The sequence below is a fragment of the Dermochelys coriacea genome, chromosome 11 (assembly GCF_009764565.3).
Source record: "Dermochelys coriacea isolate rDerCor1 chromosome 11, rDerCor1.pri.v4, whole genome shotgun sequence".
Lineage (NCBI taxonomy): Eukaryota > Metazoa > Chordata > Testudines > Dermochelyidae > Dermochelys > Dermochelys coriacea.
Window position 1 is genome coordinate 4,901,527 of NC_050078.2, and position 19,163 is coordinate 4,920,689.

The 19,163-nt window shown below is 36.6% G+C and overlaps 1 protein-coding gene across 5 annotated transcripts in view; it reads left to right on the top strand.

The window, feature by feature from the left end:
- Positions 1-19,163, top strand: part of MAP3K2 (mitogen-activated protein kinase kinase kinase 2) — a 91,433-nt gene that overhangs the window by 49,099 nt on the left and 23,171 nt on the right. Inside the window, exons 3-10 of one of the 5 annotated variants that reach the window (XM_043504893.1) lie at positions 3,218-3,362; positions 4,127-4,211; positions 5,108-5,247; positions 8,459-8,499; positions 12,171-12,270; positions 14,545-14,658; positions 15,591-15,690; positions 18,394-18,524. In XM_043504893.1, the coding sequence (XP_043360828.1) occupies positions 4,205-4,211; positions 5,108-5,247; positions 8,459-8,499; positions 12,171-12,270; positions 14,545-14,658; positions 15,591-15,690; positions 18,394-18,524 (633 nt within the window). In that variant the 5' untranslated portion in view covers positions 3,218-3,362; positions 4,127-4,204. Of the gene's footprint in view, positions 1-3,217; positions 3,363-4,121; positions 4,212-5,107; positions 5,248-8,458; positions 8,500-12,170; positions 12,271-14,544; positions 14,659-15,590; positions 15,691-18,393; positions 18,525-19,163 lie in introns of all 5 variants that reach the window. The other 4 variants (XM_043504896.1, XM_043504895.1, XM_043504894.1 and 1 more) reach the window with 4 other exon arrangements.

A 19,163-nucleotide genomic window follows, 5' to 3' on the forward strand; every position in this document is an offset into this window, starting at 1 on the left:
AAAGGTAGATTTTAAGTGATTATAAAGCAAGTAGATCAAAGCAGATTACCTAGCAAATAAACAAAAAATGCAGTCTAAGCTTAAAGAAAAGGAGTACTTGTGGCACCTTAGAGACTAACAAATTTATTAGAGCATAAGCTTTCGTGAGCTACAGCTCACTTCATCGGATACATTTGGTGGAAAAAACAGAGGGAAGATTGATATACACACACAGAGAACATGAAATAATGGGTTTATCATATCTAAGCTTAATATACTAAATAGGTTGGATATGAATAGCAGATTCTCACTCTAAATGATGATAAAGCAGGCTGCAGATTCTTAAGGGGCAAGCTGCACTTGCTTCCAATTTGGAACTCCCAGGTGTTCCATTCACAGGCTAAAAATCCCTTTAGCCTGGGTCCAGCACTTCCTCCAGTTCAGTCTTCATTCTTCAGGTGTTTCCAGGAGTCTTCTTGGGTGGGGAGTGAAGAACCCAGATGATGTCATTCCCCTGCCTTATATAGATTTTGCATATGGTTGGAACTCTTCGTTTCAAAGCTTGCTTCCCGTGCCAGTCAGTGGAAAAATACTGACATCCCAAGATGGAATACAGCACCAGGTTACCTGGTCATGTGTCCCTGTAGAGTCACAGCAGCCATCTCCCACAGGCCGTTGGGAGCCTTCACAGGAAGGCACACCAGGTGGGAGATAAGCTTCTCCTAAGGCCTATTGTTTCTTCCTAATGGCTCATTTAATCTGAATGGGCCCTTCCCAGCCAGCCATCTAGAATGAGAGCATTTTGCCTAGTGGGGGATGCCCAGGAATAGCTATGTGTGAAATAGATACATAGTCAATATTCGTAACTTTGGATACAAAAATACATGCATACAAATAAGATAATCGTATTCAGCAAACCATAGCCTTTCCAATGACACCTCACATGCCTTATATTGCATAAAATACATCATAATCATGATATAATTATATCATGCTAATATCACTATGAAGAATATGGGGTGCAGTGTCACACTTGGTCCCTATACCATCATCTCGTACCTCTGTATCATACTATTGAAGTCTATCCCTCATATCAAGTGTTTGAAATCCATAGCATTCATACACTCAACACAAGTACCTACCTTGGTACCAAAGCCATTCTCCACCAGACCTCATGTAACTCCCTCCTACATACCACCAGTACCGCAGAAGTTTAGACACTCAAAAACCTGCTTGTCTACAATGATCTAGAATCCTTGTTACTTACTGGTACTGGACAGCTGTCTGCACAGAGATGCTCTTGGTGGCTCACTCCACATTTTTTTCATTGAGACCAATACAGACTTGAACCATCCAGGGTGAACAGTTATCAGCAAACCTGAATTATGTTGAGGATGACTCTTCTGACTCTCAGATTTCGGTACAGCATTCTCCTGTTTATCCTCCAAGACATCATTTTTCTACCTTGACCCTTGTGCATCTGATATCGATGATGCCTCCTCCTATGCTCTCTGTGCTCCTAGAGTAGCCTTGTTGGGACCCTGGGCCCTTTATCACCAATAGTTCATTAGGGCCCTGAATCACTGTCATAGGGCACATATGCAGACAGATTCTCCCCAACCTCTGCTTCCACTGTCTCAACCAGAACCACTGGAGGAGACCTTCAAGGAGCAGGAAGCAAGGGCTGACAAGGAGGTGACACCTCACACAATTGTATTGTCGTCAGTGCCTGATGAAGCTGTACTGCCTCCACCACCTTCCATGGCAGATGACTTCAGGTAGTTCAGCAACTGATGAAACACATCGATGATATGCTTCAAATCCTTTGATCCAGGTCCAGGATTCTCATCATAAACTCCACCATAAATCATAGTAAAGAGCAAGTGTGCATCAGTTGGCTTGCTTGAGAGTATTGCAGTAAGAAGCAGATCTGCTCTTAATTTTTCTCTTGGTAGGAAAATTTTAGAGGCTTTATACCATTATTATGAATGCAGATTTTCACTATTGGTTAGCTCCAAGTAAAAGTTTTGACCTGCCTATTTTGAGAGGTTTCAGAGTAGCAGCCTTGTTAGTTTGTATCCGCAAAAGAAAAGGAGTACTTGTGGCACCTTAGAGACTAACAAATTTGAGTATAAGCTTTCGTGAGTTACAGCTCTGTAACTCACGAAAGCTTATGCTCAAATAAATTTTAGTTTCTAAGGTGCCACAAGTACTCCTTTTATTTTGACAGTGTCCCATTAAGATAAACATAGTTGTATCCAGGGAGAACCATGGAAACCGGTTTATTAGAAATTCAGGATTAAAATAAGTCTAAAAGTTTTCCTTTATATGTTGATCTATTGTAAGAAATGGAGTGTTCAGGAGAGATTGCTTGGTCTCGCTCTTCTTTCTGTGTGGTATACATGCATTCCTCTCTTTTAAATCAGATACATTTTGGGAAGGCTGATACTTGAATTGTTTGGAGTAGTGATATTCAGGGATGGCCTTGTTAAACTGTAGTGATGCAAATAGAAAAATATTAGTAGTAGTACAGAAATGTTATCCATCAGTGATTACTAATAAAAATGTGGGGGAGAAGCTTTCTTGAAAAGTGGGAGTTTATTAATTTCTTTCATTTTAAATACGATTTAGAATGTTCCTAATTCTAGTAGTGGAAGGCTCCTCTAAGTGTAGCTGTTTTGGAATAAAGACTGTAAACTAGATTAAAATTATTTGAATGTATTGAATCATCAATCTTCATCCCACACCAATTCTTGGGTAGCTCATTATTGCTATTGGGTAACGATAGCTACATTTTTAACATCTTCAGTTGTGTGCAGACATTTACAATTGTGGTGTTACTGCACTCATATGGTACTGTTACAGTATTTTATGACAATTCTTGCAGTACTAAAGACAGGAAATGGTATTTTTGAACTTGCCAGTGTTTTTATCTTTAAATAAATGAATTTACTGTAACTTGATTTTTATTTTTGAGTTCAGTTTGATCAATGAGCAATAATAGATGATTCATATTTATTTAGAGCTCTGTGAATCTCAAAAATGTGTCCCTTCCACCAACAGAAATTGATCCAATAAAAGATATTACCTTACCTACTTGGTCTAACTAATTTTTAGGCATTCATGGCCAAAGGTTTTTGGATAATTTAAAAAAATTAAAATCTGGATTATATTTACTATTTACATTAAACAGTTGTTTATACAAGTTTGTCTTTTATTCTTTTCAACCACTTTTTAGCGTTCAGCATAAACCACAACTTAAAAGGACCGTGTCAGTGAAATATTGAGTTGCTGTAAATCCTGGTACAAGTTATTTTAAAGAAGAGAGAAGTTAGCTAGATGAACATGGAATCACTGTTATCCCCAGCTCTTCCTTTCCTTGTGTAAGGTGATGTTGGCATAAATGAACAGTATCAGTTGCAAATATTGTAGGTGAGGAGTCACCATTCATATTTGTCAGTGACATCTGACTTAGCCCTGACACCTCTTCAAGTGAGAGCACATTATTCTTGCTTGCTTCCTACTTCTGCAAAATTAACATTATAACAAAATTGCATTTTACAAGAATGCTTGTCAAGGATCATAAAATTGAATCTTAGAACCTGGCATTCATGTATGCATAGGACCAATGCAGCCATTAATATTTAACTTTGATAACCTAATAGAGTTCTTCCACAGCATTGACTGCAGTGAATGGCATTCTATTAAAACATTAGAGACTCAGGTGTTTCACGTTTTGAAGGACTGATGGGGTCATTCATATAGTTGTTGACTTTGTATTGTCCTCAAAGGAGGGTTATGCACATTTAAAATGTCAGTTTCCAAGAAGAACTAAGTTTTAATATATGTAACTGTTCTCTCCCTTCTACCAATCTCCCAGGCTTTCCCTGCTGTACAAATGGCTTTAGTCAAATGGAATATAAAGTCATGTGCATACATAATCCATTTAAGCAGTTCTCTAGATTCTAGTGGGAGCTCTTCACCACCTATCTACATGAACTTTGCAGTAGAATTTGTCCTGAAGCTAGCTAATTAGTCCAGCATCAAGAAAATCCAGAGAGGAGTTCTTCATTATGTCACTGTTTAATTTTTTTTTTTTTGCATGAGTAGTGGGATATTATTTCTTTCCTTACACCTCCAAGTGTAGATTTATCCTTGGACACATCTGGAGTAAACCACAGGCCAGTGTACATAGGAGCAACCACTGTGATGTGGAGCTGGAGTAATGAAGGGTATGTCTCCCAACCACCCCCCAAAACCTCCAAACGCTTTACTGTCCAATGTTTGTTTATCTTAATGTGGTCGTAACACTAATTCTGACTTTTGGACACCTCCAATTTTGTGTAGTTGCCCCATTGCTAGCCAGACTGGCTTCTAACTGTCCTTTCATTCAAACGTACTGGGGTTACCGCTTTTGTCTTTGAACTCTTGCTTGCCCCCCTTTGCCTTAGAATGTTGCAGCTGCAGTGCTGGAAGAGTGATCCTAATGTAAAAACTACATTAAGAGCAATCAGCAAGTAGCAAAAGTCTCTTCTAATTAGAGTTCCAATGCTTTTTCGGTGTGCCTGAGTTCTACTGGTTTAGGTTGGGGAAGAATGATACCCACAGTAAATTCTTAACTTCGGTCTTCCTGTGCTACGAACAAGTACTGCCGTAATAGTGCATCTTTACAAGTTGAAGATCTAATATTTTTCTCACATTTTCCTAAGCGTTTTACATGAAACAGCCTTTGAAACCCTTTTTCCTAGTTATAGTCTGCAGTTTTATCAAGGTGAATTGAATTGTCAGTCCTAATTTGTTGGGAAGCTGCTTTTACTTTTTTTCAAAAATTTAAATTTAAATACTTTTAACAATAAAAGTTGTTTAGTTCCTTAAGGCCTGCTTATGATGATACTTCCTGGAAACAAATTAAATGAAGAATATGTTTGTAATTGCAACATGCTAACCACAAGATCTTTTTTTTTTTTTTTTTTTTTTAAAGCTAATTGTGATGTGTGTACCCTTTCTTAAGTTTTTAGGAAACATGTTTATTTTCCTAGTCAATTTTTAAATGCAGCTTTCAAGTGAAACAATGATTTAAACTTCTGAAAGTCCTATTGTTGGTGTTTTTGTTTTTGTTTTTAAACAGATGATCAGTCTTTCAATGCTATCGAGCAGCAAGCTTTGAATTCAATCATGCAGGATTTGGCTGTCCTTCATAAGGCTAGTCGTCCTGCATTGCCAGTACAAGAAACAGGAAAACCAAAATCATCTTCACCCAAAAAACAGGTAATTTTCTGCATTCTTGTCTAACACAATGAACAATGTATATCCTATTGTGACTTCTCTAATTTTCCAATTGCAAGACCAAAGTCAGTGTTAAATGAGTGTTTCTAATCCCTTGTGGATGTTGCATATTTTTGAAATTAGTTACAAAAATGAAGAGTAATGTTTCAGGACACATTCTAAACACATGCACACTAAATGTATCTGGTAAAGGTAAAGCATCCCCTTCCTACTCCCTAATTGAATATTTAAAGACAGAGAATTACACTAATTGTCAAGATCACACTTTGGTTTGGATCACAGTCTTTTTTGCTGATTTATTTTAGGATTTTTATTTTATTTTATTTTAAAAGCAAGGTTTGCTGCCATCCCTTCTTTGAATTGTTTCTGTAGACTGAATTTAGTCATATACAACTGAATTGGATTATCCAGGTATTGAAACTGTCATATTAAACGAGGTTTGCAGTGGGGGAAATGCATAGAGAAGGTATGAAAGATTTTATCCATTTGTTTGACATTAGAAATACTAGGTCTTGTGAACTGTGTTTTTCCCAGAGACTATGGGCAGCTGGAGAACTAGTGGAGATTGTGATATTGCAAAAGAGAATTGACAAAGCTGAACAATTGGATCGGGGGAGGAGTTTTTAGTCAGAATATTCAAATTTTATATTTATTTTGAAAAATAATATTCAGGGCTTCTGTGAGCTTCATAAAGAAGCAAAAAGCCACAGTTTTTCACCTTTGTACAGTAGGGTCACATTCTGTATAAGGGCATGTGAATAGCATTGCTCATGAGAATAATCCCATAGAATTAAATGGATATTTGTTGGATTGGGCCCTGAATTGGTGGTCTATCGAGACATTTGAATTTTTACATGCATTTGTGTATTCAGTATTTGGAAGGTGGGGGGGGGGTGTCATTTCTTATTGGTGGTTTAAAAGCCAGAGATATTCCGCTTGTAACAAACAAGGAATTGTGATTGGAATTCTCCGTTTGAGCATAAATTTGATGATTCTGGTATTACTGAAACCTGATGGGTTGATTCACACAATTGGAATGTTAAAATGGCAATACTGATTTAGGAAGGATTGAGCGGGCAGAAGGAGAGGCACTCTGTCATAAATCGCGTAATCTGTTTCTGAGTCAGTGATAACTTGGAAGAAAATGATCTTGCATGCTTATGGATCAATACCCTAACAAATAAAGCACAAGATGGGGTACTAGTTGGTATCTGCTATAGACCTCCCAATCATACTAGGGAACAGGATGACAACCTCCTTATGTACCTATTTACAATGTGTAGGGAAAAGAACTGTGAGATCATGGAGAACTTCAGTTTGAGTGACGTGCTGGAGTTCTCATGCCGCCAGTATTAAAACAGCCTTGGAATTCCTAAATATTATAGATGACAATTTCCTAACTCAAAAAGTGTTGCAGCCAATATGTGGGTAATTCTTTCTTTGACCTTGACCTAACAGATAAAGAGGAACTGATTACAAAACTAATTAATGGTAGCTTAGATACAAGCTTGTATCATAATATGCAAGCAGAGTAAAGTCCAAACCAGTAATATGTGTACTTGGTGCTTTAACAGGGCCAGTTTCACAAAGCTGAAAACAATTATGAGCCAAATCAGCTGAGAGGAAGAATTTAATCAGAAAAAATGTGAATGATAATTGGGAATACTTTAATACCTTGCTAGCTGCCCAGAGAGTCATAACAAGGAAGAAGGCTGTAGTGGTTAAAAAAAAAAAACTGACCTGGTTTAGAGGGGAAGTGAAGACAGCTGTAAAGGGTGTGTGTATATTAAGATAAAAAGCATCTGACAGTAGTATTGCTCCATTACTACATGGAAATGGTAGAATTATCAATAATAATGCAAAAAAAGCGGACGTGGTTCAATAAATATTTCTGTTCTGTATTTGGGGAAAAACGGATAATATGGTCTCATCATATGGTGATAACACTCTTTAATATCCTCCAGAGATATTAGTGGAATGGCAAATAGGCCATTTTTAAATCAACATGCCCAAATAATTGCCCATCCAAGAATTTTAAAAGAGCTTGCTGAGGAGCTGACTGGACATTAATGCTGAATTTCATTAAGTCTTGGAGCACTGGGGAAGTACTGGAAGAAAGCTAATGTTGTGCCAATTTTTAAAAAAAGTAAATGGGAAAACCCAGGTAAATTATAGGCTTGTCTGACATTGATCCTGGGCAAGATAATGGAGTGGCTGATATGGGACTTGATTGATAAATAATTAAAGGAGGATAATATAATTAATGCAAATCGCATGGGTTTAGGGAAAATAGATCCGGTTAAACTAATTTGTAATCTCATTTAAAAAATCAATTATGGTTGATACAGGTAATAGTGTTGGTATAATATCCTTTGAGTTCTGTAAGGTGTTTGACTTGGTACTGCATGACATTTTGATTAAAAAAAACTAGAAAGATCTTAAATAAAAATGGCATATGTTAAATTAATTATAAAAAAAACTAGCTAACTGATGAGTCTGAAAAAGTAACTGTGAATTGGGAATCATTGAACTGGCGTGTTTCTAGTGGGGTCCCGCAGTTATTTTAATATTAATTATTTGGAAGACAACCTAAAAATAATTGCTGATAAAGTTTACAGATGTCACAAAAATTGGGGAGCAGTAAATAATGAAGAGCAAAGGTTATTGATTCAGAGCAATCTGGATCGTTTGGTAAAGTGGGCACAAGCAAACGAAATATGCATTTTAATACAGTTAAACGTAAATCAGGGGTCGGAAACCTTTGGCACATGGCCCATCAGAGTAATCCACTGGGGGGCTGTGAGACATTTTGTTTACGTTGGCAAGTATGGCCCCCTCCAGCTCTCAGTGGCCGCGGTTCACCGTTCCTGGCCAATGTGTGTTTTTTCTCACACAAATGTTTAGTTTACTTCAAAACCATCCTTTTGATCCTCATGGATTTCTGGATTTATCATATTTGATACCTTACCAGAAGAAATAGTCTTCCACTTGTCTGTTAGTTTCTGCCAAAATGTTCAGTAAGCCAGAAAAGAGTGTAAATAAACCTTATGGCCCCTCTAAAGATTAAACAAAATGTCTGAGAATGTTAAATGTATTTTTATGGTTTTCTGAGTAAGAATTTGTCACCAACTAATTTATAATGGTTTCTATTATGGCTTTTTAAAAAATATATAATTTATCTCTTTCATTACAGAATGATGTTAGAGTCAAATTTGAACACCGAGGTGAAAAAAGGTAAGGCAGGAAAAAATAAACTATTTTAATGCATTTCTTTTGCTAGTTTATGGGTTTTATTGCTATTTCTCTGCTAGTGTCCCAAAGAAACCATTAAAAGTACTTGTTAGAAATTGATGTACATACATGGCTTAAGAGAAATAGAACAGTCAGCACAAATAAGCAGAAAATAGAAATGTATAATTTAAACAAAATTAATTGAAAGCTGTTAAATGGAGACCCCAAACTGTACTTAAAACTAAAAAGGTATCTTATTAGCAAATGTCTTACCAAATCTTAATACATTAGCTTTTAAAATAGAACTTTCTAGCATAGATTAATTACACAAACCAGGAGTGTACACCTCAAATATAAGTGGATTTGTATATGTGGTCAGGAATTGTTGAAGCAGTATGGTCATGGTACATAAAGTGAGAATGCAAAATCTAAACTGGATCACCAGAGCTATTTTGTTATCAGTACAAAGAATTTATAGTGATTACTGAGACTACCATACTTGCCTGCCATCCTAGCTGGGGTCTGATGCTGTGTGTTGTAGTCACTAGCAGCAATGATCTATAGAAGGGAACAAGTCTGATTTAAATGTTAAGAAAAAAAAATGTTGATCATGAGGTCAGAGGAATAACTGACCCAAAGCGGTTTTGACACCATTACCAGAAATGTGTAGACAAACTCTCAATGTAACTTCCAGAGAAATGAGTTGAGCAATTCATGCACTTCTGCAGAAGGGCAGACTAATCTGGAGACTTCTTCCAGCCCTAAGCTTTATTAAGTTGATATATTTGTAAGAGTGAAAAGTGGGATTTAGAAAATTTTTCATTGCATAGTTAGCTTTATACCCTTTCAATTAGCCAAGGAATTGTCGAATATGATTTACTTAGATGTAAATTCCAGGACCTGGAAGGTCCTGATTCTTTAAATGCGCTCTCATGAATAACTTTATTCACGTGAGTGAAGTTACTGGGACTTATGCTCATATGAATAAGTGGTTGCAAGATCAAGCCCTACATTAGTAAGAAAAGGAAACATTTTGATTTGCTCTTTCTGTACTGATTGTGATTTTGTGGGAAAATCCTAACTGGCAATTCTTCTATAGGAAAGTCTTCTGAGATTTGTAACTGGTCTGTTCTGATTGGTTTCCACTGAAAATTCAGTTCAAATATAACTTCATGTTGTGGGCAAAGAGTGAAGTATTCAAAAGCTTAAAATGCATAATTAAAGCTAAGATGTATGACTCAGTCTCCCTTTGTGGAGGTCTCCCACTCTCCTCCTTCACTGCCATTCCTCCTTCATGCATCTCCTTTGCTTGGAACTCTGTTCCTGAACTGGTTTGCTATGCCTCATTTCTCTTCTCCAAGTACTTTCTGCCAATATGCTTCTTCCAGTAAATCTCTAGACCTTCCTACAGAGTAGTGGTCACAAATTAAACTATTGAAAATTAACTCAAAGAAAAAAAAACAACCTCAAAAATTCTGGTCGTATTCATTGTGTAAACTCTTTAGAGCAAGGACCTTTATCTTTATATTGGTGGGCATGAAACACCAAGCACACTCAGTACTATGTAACCAGTAACAATGATAGAGAACCCCATTTTTAACAATAGCAAATGCAACAGTTCTCTTTTCCTTTTTAAAAAAACAGATTACACTGATGCCTGTGCTATTGGTCACCAGTTGTTAGTGGCCTGTAAAATCTATCAGTGCAAGTTCTTCCATGCTAATCAGAATGCAGTGTGGCCATCTTTTTAAAATGGCTAGAAAAATAGAAGTACTCTTACTGGCTATTAACAGACTTCACTGTCTGTGTTTAGAATTGTAATTGAAATGTATTAGCACATCATTTGTGGAAGAATGTTTGTTTTATGTAATGCAAAAGACATCCTTGTAGCTTCCTTTAAAATTAAGACTATTTCAGGCCAGATAGAAGTGATTTGGAGCTAATGTCCAGGTGATATTGGAGAAGGAAGATGGGTGAGGTAACGTTTTTTTATTGGACCCACTTCTGTTGGTAAAAGCGTGCCTTTTTCACCAACAGCAGTGGGGCCAATAAAAGATGTTACCTCACCTATCTTGTGCCTCTAATATCCTGGGACCAACATAGCTACAAACTGCAAACAGGTGATACTGGACAAACCAAGTCAAATATGCAGGTTGAGCTCTGTTCTGTGTCAGAACATGCAGTTCCAAAGATACCAGGATGGGATGGCACAATGGACACAGGGTTATGCAATAAATAAATATTTTGAATGGTGCTTCTACATTGTTGTAAAATAGGAGGCAGAAAGGAGGAGTCAGAGCTATTCATGAGTTCCTAAGATAATATATATAGCATTCTAAACTGATAGCTAAAGTCTTCTAGTAAGCAAAGTTCCAAGCTTGCTGAATGCACAGTTAACTAAGGTGAGAAAGGAAAGAGACGATGACCTAGCTTCTGTCCTCCTTTCCCCGAGGAAACAACGTTCTTACTGGTATGTTGGTTAATGAGGACACAGATAAAAGGGACCATTAACCATTGTTAATTTTCCAGCGTAATATCCATAAAATTCAAGTGGAATTTCTCTTCAGGATTTGTGGTTCATATCTGCCTTGGTCACTTAGAATAGAGATGAAGCAAAAGTCTGTTATATGGCCTGCTGCTGAAATAATTTAATGGCTTCTTTTTAAGAGATATTTGTATGTAATGGAAGCTCTGAGAGTGACACACATTTAGAATCTTTTAGTTTTGGTGGCATTCAGCTAATAGGAAATCTTTAAGTTTATAACCCACATTTTAGAAATTTAAGGGAATTTTACTTAAACACTGTCAATGTTGATAGTCTCAACAATTTAACTACATCATATCTTTCAAAAAGGGGGGTGGGTGGATGGTATTTTTAAACTCTCCTCCTGCTTCTAGAAAATTTGTTAGCTAGTTAAAATGAAGGCAGTAATATTGATGTAATTCTAACTCTTCTGCTGGTCAGCCCATTACTAGCCTACATCCTGTTTTTCTTAAGGCAAGTCTACACTACAAATTTACATCGGCACAGCTGCAGCACATCTGTTGAAGATGCTTAAAGCCAATGGGTGAGAACTCTCTCATTGGCTTAACTCCACCTCTGCGAAAAGTGGTAGCTATGTCAATGGGAGAAGTTCTCCCGCCATAGTAGCTCTGTCTACGGGTGTGTGTGCACGCATGTTAAGGTCGGTATAACTACTTCATTCAGGGTGTGGATTTTTCACACCCAAGTGACGTAATTATACCGAAGTAAGTATGATGTGCAGATCAAGCCTCGGTGATAGCTGCCTCCCGTGTTCTACTTAGTTCTGTTAAACAGAAGTTATTGAAATTTACAAGAATCCTCCATTCTGGAATAGTTGGAGCAGGAATCTGGAATATTTAATGCTGTGTGTGCTCACCAGAATGAAGCAATATGCAAGTTACTAAAGCACAGCTAGCAGGACCTAATTTTATGCCTAGTAAAATATGAAAAACTGTGAGCGTTCCTTTAAACTTTACTGCAAAAGATGCTTTTTAAATTTATTCTGCATATTAATGTTCCAAAAAGGCAGCAAATATTTTGTAAACTGTTTTTTCTTTTTCCTGTTAAGATTCATGGGTAATTCATTAATAAACAATGATCCTTTCAAATTAGTGAAAAAATTCTCCAAAAATTATTTTTTGTGTCACAGGATTCTACAATTTCCCAGGCCTGTCAAACTAGAAGATCTTGCATCTAAAGCTAAAGTTGCTTTTGGACAGCCTATGGACTTGCATTACAGCAATAATGAGGTAATATTCTGCCTTCCTAAATCCTCAGTTTCTCATATTTTAATGTATTAATGGTTTTGACAGCTGAACATTTCAAGACTGAAATCCAATATATTTTCATAATGACTGAAGGCCACCTGATGGCCTCCTGCGTAAAAAGTTGCAGAATGGCCAAGGTTAGTCACTTCTGCCATGAGTTTGCAGGGTTCTCCACTGCACCATTCCCTCAGGTGAATGGGATTTGTCTAAACAGGGATAAGGGAGAGGGCAAAGCCCAAAATTTTGTAGGGAGGCATCATGCCCTGATGGATGGGACACCAGACTGGGGATGGGGGTTGTGAATTTGATTTTTATTCCCAGCTTTGCCACTGACCTGCCATGTGACTTTGCACAACTCATTTAATCTCTCCTTGTGCCACCCTTCCTTTTTGTAAAATATGGATGATATTTACCTTCACCGTAAAGTGCTTGGAGATCTAAAGATTAATATTATGGAAGTGTTAAATACTATTAGTATTGGGACACTTGAGTAAAGAGCCAGACCTTCTGTCCCATTTCTGGACTTAATTGTTTTCTTCCCCCTAGTTCCTCTGGGCAGCACAGCCAACTGAGGGGCCCCAGAAAAATGGGTGCCCCTGCATCATGACCCGCTCTGCCTACCCGCTCGGCTCTCCTGTTGGTAGGAGCATGAGGGAAGGGGGAGCAGCAGAGGAAGCTACTGCAGGCGGAAGGGGTGGGGAGGGCACCCACTTGCTCTGGCCCAGGGCCCCACAAAAGGGTAATCTGCTTCTGGGCATATGAATGAATTTTCTGCTCTTCTTGTCCCCTTTTGAGTTAAAAAGAGAAAGGAGAAGGTATAGTCAGAAGTGTGTTAGAAACAACCTGCCACTGTTAATCTAATAAATATTAGAAACTACTGTTTACCTTGTCTTCCCTCTTTTCTCCCCTGACCATTTGTTTGGGGTTGTCCACTTGTTGTATTGTAATTAAGATCTTTGAGGTAGGACTAGTTATTTCACCAGGAGGGTGGTGAAGCACTGGACTGGGTTACTGAGGGAGGTGGTGGAATCTCCATCCATAGAGGTTTTTAAGGCCCGGCTTGACAAAGCCCTGGCTGGGATGGTTTAGTTGGGATTGGTCCTGCTTTGAGCAGTGGGTTGGACTAGCTGACCTCCTGAGGTCTTTTCCAACCCTAATCTTCTATGATTGTATGATAGGACAGTCTTTGCTTTACTTTATATCTCTACAGTGACCGTTATGATGATGTCCCAATCCCTGATTATGGGTTTTAGGTACTAACATAATACAAATACTAATTAATAGCTTACTTTCTGGTTTTATTCTAAAATGTACACCCACCCACCCACCCACCGCACCCCCAACCCCACACACAACCGTTTGATTGTGTTTTTCTTTGAGTAACATGGAGGTTAATTGATTGCTAGAGAACCAAATTTGCAAAATGTTTCATTCCTGAAATTTCATTACAATAGTTACTTGTGGGCAGGGAAAATCCATTCATGTAGACCAGTATTGTGCAGTTTCTTTATATAAACAAGGATATATTTCGATTCTAATTTGATTTAAAATCTGGTTATGGTTTAAAAAAATGTTAATTATAATTTAAATGGATTTCAGTTGGCAATTTGTGACCCTGGCCTAGGCAAAGAATTAATTCAGTTCATGCCTTCCTAGTGAGGCCTGTATTTATCCCATGTAGGAATGTTCATGTCTAGCACCCTTCCTTGAATAATGTAATTACTTAATAGATAAGTCATTGGGGAATGTGTATAAACAACATTACTGTTTTTAAAAAATGTATTTTGAATGTATACTATGTGAGGTGACAAAATACTGTACTAAATAATGTAAATAATGATGTAGAAAAGAAATTTATATATGAGCTCTGTGGGGGGAAGGTACAGTGATTTATTATGATACTTCTGTGTAGGAGAATGAAAAATATATACTACAAGATGCTACATGTATATAAAATTGCAGAAAATGTTACATTGTATATTTTGAAATGGTTGTTACTTTGTTATGAATGCCTGCTTCATAATGCTTTACAGACTAGAAGGCGAAGTTAAAGTTGTGATTCAAATTTAACATTATTTCCTAATTCTCTTCAGTGCCTGACTGAGGTGTCTCAATGCTGCATTATAATAGTATTTTATGTTAGTTGATTTTAAAAACATTTTTGGGGGGTTCTTAGTCACATACAGTATCGGGTTATACCAACACTACTCTTTTTGTCCCTTACTAAGACAACTTTTTTCCTCTCTCTCCCTGTAGCTGGTGATTCCATTAACCACACAGGATGATTTGGACAAAGCTGTTGAACTGCTAGATCGTAGTGTTCACATGAAGAGCCTCAAGATATTGCTTGTAATACATGGAAATTCACAGGTATGAATTAGTATATTTATTTATGTCTAGATTAAAGAGTTCAACGGGACACTGCTTACTTAAAAGTTACACTTCTCTGTGAAATATTTATCTATTATTGTTACAAGCAACATCTAAGAGATTAGAGAGAATGTTTTTCTGTCTGTTCAGTTTGTTTACTTTATGCATGTAACATTTCATGTTTGGTCATTTTCACTGTGTTCCCCTGGAGAGTTAAATTATTTGAGTTACCCTCTTTGTGTGGGTTTTTCATACAGCAGCAAAAGATATTTTTTAAAATAGGAAAATGTGTAAAATCACCAACATTGGCATGCAATTTCAGAGGCTAGTGCATTTGACTTTTTTAAATTAATAATTTCAAATTTTCTTTAAATAAAAATAAAGTGTTCAAATGCATCTGTCACAACAAATGGTAACAGTGAAAATATAATAGGTTTATGTCATATCCCACAGTACCACTTTATGTGGACATTACTAGCACAATAAGGCCCTGATAATAATTTGGTCATTTGAGTTATACCACATTATAAGTAATTATTATTATTTTGTATAGTGATTCTTTGAAGCTGAAATCCAAACATCAGATGCTATGAGCTAAAAGAGTGTGTATTTTTCTTGACACAAACTGAAAATTGCAAGTTTGAAAAAAAAAAAAATCCTAATTATAGCAAAAACATAACTTGCTATTTCAGTGTAATTTAAGACATGGTTGTAGAAATGTTTGAATAAACTACTGAAATGAAATTAAATACATGGACTTTGAAACAAATTGGCTTCTTTTCCTTACTCAAAAAAAGGATATATCGCATGGAAACATTTCTCGTAACATAAAGACCGTTTGGAAATCTATAGTGTGTTTTTCTTTATTTCTTCTCCTTTTGCGACTACAGAATTAAACGTATTTGTTATTTTATATTTTTTTTCATTTTTAGGCTCCTGTCCTCAGTAACATGGAACCCTTGCCATCACTGGAAGATTTGGATAATACAGTATTTGGAGTGGCAGAGAGGAAAAACAGGCCGTCTGTAATAGGTAAAGCAATTAATATTCCTGTGACTAAGTGTATGAACTTTCATTTTAAATTGTCTGCAGACTCATACTTTTGAGAGAGTAACTCTGTTACTCCTGATTGACTGGTTGATGTCGTGTTTCTTTTACTGAGGTTTTTTCTTGCTGATGAGTTGGGTGATGATTTTTAGTTGTAAAAATCAAAGAAAAATTAAATAAAGTAAATATTTTTTTAATTTGCCTAAATGTTTAGTGCAGAAAACACTGACCAAAAAAAAGAATTCATCCATAGTTGAAAGAACCCTGTAAGAGAATTAGATTTGGGATATTAGCAAATGTTCCTCTATAGTTTTTTTCTTTTTTACTGTTCATTTGCAGACTCATCCCTTCTGTCCATTAAACTCAGTGTCAATACTCTCTTTGACTTAATTACATGCAGGATTGAGCTTCTGAACAAAGCCATATTTATTTAAATGGCAATGCATTTTCCTGACTGCAAGATTCCATTCTTAAAAATGATGTTTGGTGATTTAGATTGTTCAGGCTGCTTTTAAAGTACCTCTAAGAGAAGCAGCTGTGTTAGCATTGGGCTAATTAACCTTTTCTCCTATGCACAGTTTGAAGTCTGAGGTTAACTTGTGAAATTTAATTTTGTGGATTCCTTGGTTTCATGTCTTCTGTGACTAAAGAATTAATTGAACAAGTGACATTTGTTTGTCAGTTTAACTGTAAATTACAGTCTGATTTTGCACATCATATAAGTATATTTTTGCAGTGTATATATTGCACTGTTACAAACAAAAGAAAATAGTGTGGCACTGTAACTCATCTGTGTTAAGGAAATAGTTGGATGCTTAATTAAATGTTTGCTTACTTTATTTTGGGATTGGATATTCAGCCATCTTTTCTTTAAAATTTTAAATATGACCATATTAAATACAGATTTTAATGTAATATAAGGACTTTTGTAACAATAGGTAACAATTTGTCACACCTGGTTTGATACAGTTGAAATGTGCTTTTTATTTACAACACCCAATAGTGCTTGCTGCGAGGTTTAAAATAATGAGTCAGGCCACAAAAAATCATGAGTGTTTTATTTTGTTTTTTAAATAAATAAATAAATAATACATTTTTGATTTTGTTTCAGAGTAACAGCCGTGTTAGTCTGTATTCGCAAAAAGAAAAGGAGTACTTGTGGCACCTTAAAGACTAACAAATTTATTTGAGCATAAGCTTTCATGAAGCTCAAATAAATTTGTTAGTTTCTAAGGTACGACAAGTACTTCTTTTCTTTTTACATTTTGGATTATTTTTATTTGCCTTCTGGATTTTAAATCTTTAGGGTTTGTGTTTTCAAGATCTTCTCTGCACTAATGATGGTTAAAAACATTTTTTGTTGTGTTTTTAGTGAAAGCTGAAATTCTCACATCCTTATAAGACTCCAGGAGCTGGGGTTTTAAGTAAAACTTCATGAGATTCTCAGTAAAAATCATGAGAGTTGGTGTCAGTAAATACTCCTTTCTTATGAAATCTAAATCCAGTCATCTGGTGTGTTGGGAATTAATGAATTATATGCCTGTGCTGTACAGTGGAAAAGTAAATTCAGTCTGGTGCATTCTAAATTCAAGCTTTAGAATGCACCAGATTAGCTTGCACGTTGGCAGAGGCAAATTTTTATCCAGAGACAGATATGTAGATGGACACAATTCCCAGATTATAGGTTTAGAATTGTATTGTCTCTTCTAATGAAGTTAAGGGCACCAATAATTCCAGGAGAAACACAGAATGTTGACTACAGGTCTAGGAATGTTTGTAAAGGAGAAAGTGATCACAGCTGGCTCTGGGCCCCGTGAAGCCTATGACTGCCCTTAATTTTTGGTTAGTGAGGAATGTAAAGGAGAATTTCATATATATTTTAAAAGTAAGTTCTATCCTTAAAGCTAACACTGAAAACATAAACAAATATATACTAATCTGTGGGGAGAAAAGAAGAAGTCTGAAGCACATCTTAAGATTCTTCCTTTCACACACTTTCATATAATATGAGTCAATTAATTTGGGGGTTTATCCCAAAGAGTCATTCTGTAACCTTCTCCAGAATACAAAGGGCATAGTGATGTGATGGTAGTGGATTCTTTGCAGTCACCTTTAAACCCTCTTTTGTAAACTGAACTGTTCTTGTTCTCTGCTATAAGAAACAATGGAAATTTTAATTTTAATCATGGAAAACTGAAGTAACCCAATACACTTTTCCAGTCCTTCAATATATAGATTGACTTTCTTAAGCAATCCTACCTGTGATGTGTAGTAGTTCTTAATTTGTCGTCTTCAGACCTGATCCTGGAAGCTGCTCCGCATGAGCAGAGTCCACATCCATTGAGCAGGATTGGGGCTTTATTTTGTCACTTACTACATTTTCAAGTATTAAATTTTAGGAGATGACATTAAAGGTTTAGTTGATGGTGCCTAGTGGGTGGGGGAAGGTTGTTTTTTTTGAACCCTTGGCAATTGGAAAATCAGCACATTGCAGTATCAGGCTCCATGACAGCAACAGTCAGCTTTTAAAAATTGTGAAATAAATCATGGTGGATGTAGAAGCAAACTTTGTATTTTACAAAAAGAAAGAAAATACCATAGTAAGCTTTTTTGCAGGAGAGAATTGTTTTTAATCTCCAGTCCAAGCAAACTGTTCTCCAATAAACTGCCCTTTTTTTTCCTTTAAAGGCTCTAATACACGTGATCGGAGTTCACCTCCCCCGGGATACATTCCAGATGAGCTGCACCAGGTGGTACGAAATGGATCATTCACTAGTATCAATAGTGAAGGCGAGTTCATTCCAGAAAGCATGGATCAAGTAAATATTTTTTTTTTCCATTTTCACTTGATTAAATGTCAGTGTGGGCATGGTGACTGACTGACCTACCAATTACCACCTATCAGCTTTTCAGTTAATGTTTCTATAATGGTTTAAGTAAAGTAAAGTACTATAAACCTAGTAAGTATTACCACCTTCTTCTGGCAGGTGCACAGAGGTGTGTCATTCTGTCCCTCTGATCTGCCTGTTAGCTTCATTCTGGTGGAATAGTTGAATAATAGAATCTACAAGAATTCCTGCTCTCTCTCTCTCTCTCTCTCTCTCTCTCTCTCTCTCTCTCTGAATATCCATATCCTATCTGGATACTGATGGAAAAGGTGGATGGGGTCTGAATAGCACGGAGGATTGAAAATGGGATATGTAGTGCTTTTTGCATCTGGGCCATTATTATTTATCCTTATTACAGTGGTGCCTTATTGCCCCATTTGAGATCAGACCCCCTACAGGAAGACTTTATACTCACAAGTAGTAAGAGTCAGTACTTACAATGAAGCATTTACAATGAGATGAGAGGCATAGTGTGAAAGTGACTTGTCAGTTGCACAGCAAGTCAGTGTCTGAACTGGGAGTAGAACTTATATCTCCGGATCCTCAGTGCTGGGCTCTGTCCTCTGGACA